At 39.9% G+C, this 9,050-nt stretch overlaps 1 protein-coding gene across 1 annotated transcript; it reads left to right on the forward strand.

Annotated features, from left to right (window-relative positions):
• The first annotated feature begins 1,123 nt into the window (after window positions 1-1,123).
• Window positions 1,124-6,937, forward strand: FGG (fibrinogen gamma chain). The gene is made up of 10 exons (XM_083834424.1): window positions 1,124-1,289; window positions 1,383-1,427; window positions 1,871-2,054; window positions 2,153-2,246; window positions 3,209-3,339; window positions 3,987-4,120; window positions 4,235-4,419; window positions 4,882-5,159; window positions 5,558-5,724; window positions 6,710-6,937. Exons 1-10 carry the CDS (start codon window positions 1,218-1,220, stop codon window positions 6,722-6,724), a joined length of 1,305 nt encoding a protein of 434 aa, XP_083690550.1. The 5' UTR covers window positions 1,124-1,217; the 3' UTR covers window positions 6,725-6,937.
• Window positions 6,938-9,050: the final 2,113 nt, after the last annotated feature.

Here is a 9,050-nt window from a genome sequence, read left to right on the forward strand (position 1 = left end):
CTGACCCAGTTATTGGAGAAAGTTCATACCAGGAACATACTCGTGCTATACAAGCATAGGAAAGGAGCCCTGGTTGTGCACAGCCACTGAAATTGAACTTCCACCATCCTCTGAATCCCGTGTCATTCTCACACCAACAAATACAGCCAAGCAAGCTTGAGCAATGTGCAAGCTGTAATGGCAAGGAGAGTCACTGGTAGTTTCCTGAGCTCATGTTAACAGCACTAATAAAGAGATAATAGAAAACACAAGAGCAGTTGACTTTTATCCATTTTTATTTACTCCATTTTCACTATTTAGCAAATAGAACTAGCCACGTAAAAGGTGGAGTCTTGTCCTGAAAATGTATTGAATGAGGCAGAGTACAAACACAATCTCAGAGCTGGTCTCTGTCCCTGGAGAGATAGCACTTTTATCTAGAACGAGCATGTTTCTGCAAACACTTGTTCCAGACTTGTTGCAATAGGAAGGAAAACATTTCTTATCCCAGGATACTGATAGCATTAATACCCCAGCAAGGCAGCTTTGATCAAAGTCATTCAAACAAACTCCCTGAAATGAAGGATAGAGAAGATTCATGCTTCGATTGCCTGTGAGAAATATCACTGGCATCTTCTGCAGCTATGCCACTGCTCAATGTGGCTTTATACCTGCCTCGGTTTTATCATCTGCCAAGTAGGGGGAATGATGTTGAGCCCTTTTTGCAAAGCATGTTCAACTCTGCATAGGGAAAGTACTACATACGGGCAAAATATTCTTAGTATTATTTCACCTTAGGCTATGGGTAGGTGTTGCACACAGTTCACGTAGTTACTGTGGCTTCTACCTATGCTACCTGGGTGACACTTCTGCCAGTCCCCATCCCAAAGCCACGTGTGAATCTGCTTACACTTGTGTTACTAGAAGTAGCTTCTCCAGTCCTTGTTTCACCTTTCTGCCTCCTTTAGGGCCTGGCTGGAACAAAGATAAAGTGGACAAGTAGGAAGCAAGTTCTGCAAACGGGAGGAGTACGAGATGAGTGCAAATTCTGGGAATCCACCTCAAACCACTACCCCACCTCTTCCCGCTACCTCACGGAGCCCGCCCCCAGCTCCAGCCTGCTCCCTTAAACCGCTGCGGCCGGGTGCTGAGCCAAAACTGGCTGCCGATAAAGGTGCTGCTACCTCGGGCACCGGGCTGAACGCTTTCGGCTGGCAGCACACGGTGGGGCAGGCACGATGGGGCTGAAGCTAGGCAGATGGACACCACTGGGGTATCTCCTCTCCTTGCTCTTCTCTACCAGCCTGGCGGTAAGTGGAGAGGCAGAGTGTTAGAAAATGTGTCAGCGCTGAAAATGCTGCTGGAGAAAATTCACTGAAAATGATCTTGTTTCTTCTCTTCAGTACCTTCCCACCAGAGAAAACTGCTGCATATTAGATGAACGATTTGTAAGTACATGAACAATTTCCTTTTATATTAAGAGTCTAAACAAAGCCTTCCTACACTGATTATTAACTGCCATTATCTTTTGTAGCTTCATTAGATCCTCATTGTTATTTTCAGTACTTATTAAACTGGCTGTGGTTAAACCCGTTGTTGATTAGTAGCTATAAACATATGTTGAAAAAGGCAGCTGCGCTGCTGATAAAAGCATTTTAGAAGACGCTATAAGTAACAGCATGCACTGTTTTCTTGCTAAGTGTGCATGTATACACAGTGTGAAACTAAACTGTCTCTGTAAATTTAAACACCACAGACAGTGGCAAATGCCTACCCCTTTTTTACCCACAGTCATTTGTACAAACCATGACTTAGAGCTCTCCTGCCCAAATATTCTGCTGTCCTTTTTTTGCTCCTGAAACATTATAATTTATTATTCTTTCCTCTTTAGGGTAGCTACTGCCCAACAACCTGTGGCATTGCAGATTTCTTTAACAAATATCGTCTCACTACGGATAACGAACTGCTGGAAATTGAGAGAATTTTGCAGCAAGTTACTAACTCCACAGGAAAAGTAGATTATTTGATTCAACACATCAAAACCCTCTATCCTCCAGATAAGCAGCCACAACAACGTGAGAATATAAAAATAACTACACAATTGAAAAATATTATGTCAATTGTTTTTCTAATTTGCCTAACTGCAATTATTTTATCCATTTGTCTGTTTTAGAGTCAGTTGAGGGTTTGACTCAGAAGTCCAAGAAAATAATTGAAGAAATTATCAGATATGAAAACACTATTTTGTCTCATGAAAGTACTATACAGTAGGTATCTCCCACCTTTTATATCACTTGACAGTCCAAATAATTTTCTTTCTCTACTTTTATCAACTGCAATTAAGGCTTCTTCAGAAAGGGTTTTTGTGCTTATGTGCACCACTATGCCCACACTGTCATTACTAGCTCCCTAGCAAGATACATTAGGATCATAAGGGTCTGATAGTACATTCTTTGGTCATCTGCGTAATCTATTAATTGTGCATGAAGTGCAAGATAAGAATGTCATGAAGCCTGGCAATGTTTTTATGTTTCTTTTGCTGTGCCAACTATTTCTAACTTTTTTTTTTTTTCATTGGCTTGGGAGAATTTATTAATATAGTTTGCTTTGTAATGCAGAGTGTATGGAATATTTGTACAGTCATTCACTCTGGCTAGTTTTTCTGCATATATCCTAGAATATCAGCTCAGTTCCACAGACATAAATCACAAGTAATTATAAAATCAATGGTAGTCTTTTGTAAGCTGATGTTGAAAATATAAATGAAAACACCATTAACTTGGCTAAAACTTGAGGATATGTTTTTTGACCTGAATGTAGCAAAATCTCTGCACCTGTAACACTATATCAAATATGGCTTAGGCACACTGACTATTGCAGTAGTTTATTTACATAATTTATGTTTTACAAATGTGCCCACAATTAAGGAAGAATAATTTATCATTTACTAATGAGAACGAAGAAAAACATTCCATAGCATTACAGTCATGCATGAATTGCTGATTTGAGTTTTGCTGATTAGAGGCAAGTCAAGTTTTGCATAAGATTAAGTTTATGGTTTCCCATTTTGGCTAGTTTCCTAACTTTAAATATCAGTGCTAAGAGAGTCTTCCCCTTTTGCAGGGATGTATGTTGCAGCATACTACATCAGTCAGGCATGTGTGCAGAGAAATGTGTATTACTGTCAATAAGAAACACCTGAAGCAACGAGGCATTTTTATGTTTCCAGACAGTTGACAGACGCACATATAACGAACACCAACAGGATCGTGCAACTGAAACAGAAGATTGCTCAGCTTGAGTCAAGCTGTCAGGAACCATGCAGAGATACTGCTGAAATACAGGAGACGACCGGAAGAGGTGCACAAAATGCTTCTTGTATGGTAGAGGGTTAATTCAGTTGCGTGTATTGCCAGTTGGCATCACAGCAATGAAGTATACGTAGTCTTAAGGGACATAGATTTTTACAAAGATATGTAAGATTGCAAGTTCTGAAGTCAGTGTTTGGAACAATTTAAGTACTGGGTAGATGCTCTGCAAGAAGGACATTCAAATGGAACAGAGGTCTCACTTGCCCCTTTGGCCTTTTTGACCAAAATATGATTATCCCAAAACGTATGTCATCAGTGACAGAAGGAGAGTTGCTGTGGACAGAGTGCAAACAGAAGATAACTCATTATGACATTTCTACTTAGTCATATGAAAAAATTTAGCTCCAGAAGTGCTGTTTTTGTTGTTGTAGAAACTAATGCAATGACTATATTTTACATTTAAGTTGCTTAAACTCCATGGAAGACCAAAGTCGTTCTCGTCTTATACAAGTCCTGTGACCTTCAGTGAGTTTTTTATGGCAGTGACATTAAAGTATGTAGACTAAATAGTGAACTTTGCAACAGTATTTAGATGAGTTGTATTTTTTGCACTAAGAAAGTTGCAATATCAAATAGATGTGAGGATAGAACTGCAGCTAGATTAATAACAATCCTTTTAATATATGCTTATTTCAGATTGTCAAGATATTGCAAATAAAGGTGCCAGAAGAAGTGGTCTTTACTTCATCAAGCCTCAAAATGCTAAGCAATCATTCCTAGTCTACTGTGAGATTGACTCATATGGCAACGGCTGGACAGTATTACAGAGGGTATGCCACTTGTGTATTATTACCATAAGCAAGCTTACTGCATCAGCACAGTTTTTATTTGCTTACATAAAATATATCACATTTTGGTTGATTTTTTTAAATATATTTTTCCAGAGATTGGATGGAAGTGAGGATTTCAGAAGAAATTGGGTTCAGTACAAGGAAGGATTTGGACATCTGTCTCCAGATGACACCACTGAGTTCTGGCTGGGCAACGAAAAGATTCATTTAATAACTACACAGTCCACTCTGCCATACACCCTGCGAATAGACCTGGAGGACTGGACTGGCAAAAAAAGGTATTTTCTCATGAAGCTTCTGAAAATGACAGCTTAAAGCTTACTGCTCCCACTGTTGTGTCGGGTTGTACATACTTTTGAAAAAATTATGGTGCTGTTAGGTCTACTAACATGCATAGGACACTGTATAGGCTCCTGAACTCACAAGTGTGATGCCAGCCCCTACGTGTGTCTGCCTGAAGGCCGCACACAAGCAGCCCTAGTTGATTTGGCAGAATAGATCTGTTTCTTCCTCCGTCTGAGAAATTCTTTATGACCATAGTATGCCTAAGCAGTAGGGGATACATATAGGGATACATATATGTGTGTATATGTGTAATGTAGGTCTTCTATACATCACTGAAGACTAGGAGTCAGAAAACACATCTAATGCTGGAGCATAAAAGTTGTTTCTGTATTTTTCGTTTGAGCACATACTGGGAATGCAACATGCTTACATTCACCATTATCCTCTGTTAACAGCACTGCTGACTATGCTGTATTCAAAGTGGGAACTGAACAAGACAAGTACAGATTGACCTATGCATACTTTATTGGTGGTGAAGCTGGAGATGCCTTTGATGGCTTTGATTTTGGAGATGATCCAAGTGACAAATCCTATACCTTCCATAATGGCATGCGATTCAGTACCTATGATAATGACAATGATAACTTCGAGGGCAACTGTGCTGAGCAAGATGGATCTGGATGGTGGATGAACAGATGTCATGCTGGCCACCTGAATGGCAAATATTATATAGGTAAAATATCTTCTAAATACCTACTTTCAGATATCTTCTAAATACCTACTTTCATGTGGAAAAAAGTAACCAAGGACAATACATTTCAATGACAAAAAGAAAAAAAAGTCACTTTCATTGAGTATATTTTGCCATCTGTTTTTTCCAAACTATACATAGCCCATTTTTTTCAATAATTGTTAATATTAAGGCCAGCAGTAGAAACTTCTGGCAGCTCTCCAGCCCAAAGTGGAAGTATCAGTCCTAAGAGAAGTAAACTGGGGGTCAGGGGCAGTGAATGCATACTGTTAGTATGCCTAGGGATATCATAGAATTGTTAGTACCACAAATATGTATGGGATGGGCACATTAATTATTTTAGAAACAACTAAATATTTTGTGCCAACTGATATTTTTAGATGGCGTGTACACATCTCAAGATTCTGATCCAGCTGGATATGACAATGGCATTATCTGGGCAACCTGGCGTGACCGGTGGTACTCCATGAAGAAAACTGCAATGAAAATCATCCCATTCAACAGACTCTCAATAGATGGACAGCAACACTCAGGCGGCACCAAGCAGGTTCGACCTCAGGAGAGAGGAGATGTTTAAAATGAAAACAGAACATAGTTATCATTTCAAGTACAGAGCACGGACAGCTGAAGTGTTAAGCCCTCTGCATCTTAGGGGCATCAGCTTTGTTTACCATTTTGTCACTGAAATATTTGTGTTTTGATTTTAGTATACCTTCTACTTTAATGTTTCTTTTAACAGATAGATAAGTGATTGGTCTCATGATCAGAAATAATTCCTTGCCACCATTTACTTTGAAGGCTACGTTTTTAACTTCCAGCTAGTGTCATAGAATCATTACAGTTGGAAAAGGCCTTCAAGATCATCTGGTCCACCTACCAGCAATATCACCCACTAAACCATGTCCCTACGTACCATGTCCAACCTTTCCTTAAACACCCCCAGGGACAGTGACTCCACCACCTCCCCGGGAAACCCGTTCCAATGCCTAGCTACTCTTTCTGAGAAGAATTTTTTTCTAATTTCCAACCTGAACCTCCCCAGAGCAACTTGAATGCATTCCCTCTTGTCCTGTCTCTAGTTATCTGTGAGAAGAGGCCAACCCCCAGCTTCCCACACCTTCCTTTCAGGTAGTTGTAGAGAGCAACAAGGTCTCCCCTGAGCCTCCTCTTCTCCAGACTAAACAACCCCAGTTCCCTCAGCCACTCCTCACAGGACTTGTGCTCCAGGCCCTTCACCAGCTTTGTAACCCTTCTCTGGACATGCTCCAGGGCCTTGATGTTCTTCTTGTAGTGAGGGGCCCAAAGCTGAACACAGGACTCGAGGTGCGGCCTCACCAGAGCTGAGTACAGGGGGATGATCACCTCCCTGGTCCTGCTGTCCACACTATTCCTGATACAAGCCAGGATGCCATTGGCCTTCTTGGCCACCTGGGCACACTGCTGGCTCATGTTGCACTGTCAACATGCCATTGTAGCCTTATGTACTTCTTTCTTAGAAGAACATTAAAATGCTGTCTTTTTTTCTGTTGTAGGTTGGAGACGCATAAAGGGACAATTTAGCAAAGACTGATATGGACAGGGAAAATAAATCTTTCATCTGTGAGACACTGAACTTATCTCACCTTCCACAGTTTGGAAGTCAACTTTGTAAAAAGCTGTTGGCTGTAAAATGCTCAAACGTTTTCCTTGAGCAGTGCTTACTTCTTATGTGGTTATTTTTTCTGTACAAATTCTCAATAAATTTTTGATTACTACAAAAATGCTGAGCTTACTGTTTGTGCTCTACTGTTGGCCAAACAAAACAAAGTAAACACTATAATGCTTGGAAGGTTACTCTGATCAAATCTGTTTGGTTCAGTCATTCCTGAATTGCACACCAGAAATTTCTGCTGTTTGCTTAGAAGTGTGTGTTGGAGCTATTTCTTCATAAAATGTGGTTTGTTTCCAAGAGTCTTCATTTTGTTTTCTGATGAAATTGTTGATTTGTGACACAGATCAAAGTACACAGCAAATTGAAAGGGACCTAGTTTGCTGCTAAAGGCCATTTAACTGAACCTACCACAAAGTAATGAATACGTTTTCAACCAGGATGTGTTCGGAGGTATACTAGCAATAATAAAGATATTTTATTCCAGAACATACATATTAACAAGTTTCCCAAATATTATTCAGAATAGAAGTTTGGTTTTCTATATAGCACACACTACCACACTGTACAATGATTATTCCTGAATGCCATTGTAAAACTATTGTTCCTGAATACCCTATTCATAAGCATTTTAAATGATTCTAATGTATATAGCATGATTTTCAGACCAAAGATGTTAAAAATTGCAGTAGAAAATAATTACATTTTAGTTGCATTTGCTTTTCCTAGATACAGTAATAATTTTCCAGCAATCCACACTACCAATCCAACAGCACAGATCAAGAACAGCAAAGACTTGGTTGGAGATGCTGTCTGAATGTACTCATTCAGAATATTTGATGAGTATTTCTGGGTAAGGGATTAATTATCAAATCAGATTAGGTTTGTGGATAAATTGCTCAACAAAAAATATATTCAGGCTAGAATAGAAATATAGATACATATCAGGTTGATATATGAAGAAATGCTTCCTGGTCTTTCCTTTTAGCTACCATTGAGCAGCCAGAAGTTCACCCGATATTTCTGAATAGCACATTCAAATAGTTTATTTTAAAGACAGAGAAGTGTAAGAGGAAGGCAGGTTTTTCAGGAGTAGGTCAGAAGAAGCCATTGCTAGCATAGTGTCAACATGGGGTTAACAGCTCTTTGGGATGAGAGACCACCCCTCCTCACCACTGAACCAGTACATTTGCATGGCTCTGTTGCATCCATGCAACCAGCTGTGGTTTGCAGCCCAGCTCCAGTCTTGACACATAATTCCTCACCAAGCAAAGCAGTTTTCCTGAATGTTTTGTGCAGTGAGGCCTCTCCCGTGGTTCCTCATGTGGTACATGCAGAGAGACCTGTGGGAAGGATGCAAGCTGGGAGCTGGCCAGCCCAGCCTGATCCTGGTTTGACAAACAGCCTCTTGAGTGGCATTGGCCAAGTCACTTTCACTTTCTGTTTTCAGTTTATCCCACGTATGGGATAAGGGTTGTTAAACAATCTTAAAGCCCCACCTATGACATCTGTAGCCACATTCCTCTAGGTCTGAACTGTGGTTTGCCCCTCCCAGTCTAGCTTTTTGGTTGCAATGACTTATTTGATGAGAATCTGCTGTAACTGCACACATTTCATTGCCGTAAATTGGCATTTTATGGGTTGCTCACATGAGCTAAGATTGGCTCATTCTACCAGTTGATTTGTTGATTGGTGTCCTAAAGTCTCAAGAATAATTTTGAACCTCTATGGAGAGGACCATCTGCTCGCTCCAGAAGTCTGTCAGGTCACAGCTGTTGAATCCAAGAAGCCTAATGATTCACTGAAGTCCTCTGACAGTGCTCAAAAGGGAGTCTGCCAGATCCCAATCTGCAGCTATACCCCATGGGCTCTGAAAGAAGACTGGCAAGATTCATGCCTTTTGGAGATCCTTCCTATTGTTTCCAACCATTTAGCTATCAGAAAGGGGCCTGAACAGATCCATCTCTTCTAACTCTTAGAGAGAGAATAATACTCTCTAGTTGTGTTTTGGTGTTTGTTGGTGGTTTTTGTTTGTTTGTTTTTGTTTTTGTTTTGTTTTGTTTTTCAAGTAAATATATTGTACTTTGACTTAATGCCCCCAATTTGTATTCTAAAAGATCTTATTTCTCCTTTCTAAATCAGTCTATAATTGCGGCCTTCAGAGCATAGACAGTATAATATATTTATATATTTATATTTATATTTATTTTATATTTAGGCTAACC

The sequence above is a fragment of the Anser anser genome (assembly GCF_964211835.1).
Source record: "Anser anser genome assembly, chromosome: 4".
NCBI lineage: Eukaryota > Metazoa > Chordata > Aves > Anseriformes > Anatidae > Anser > Anser anser.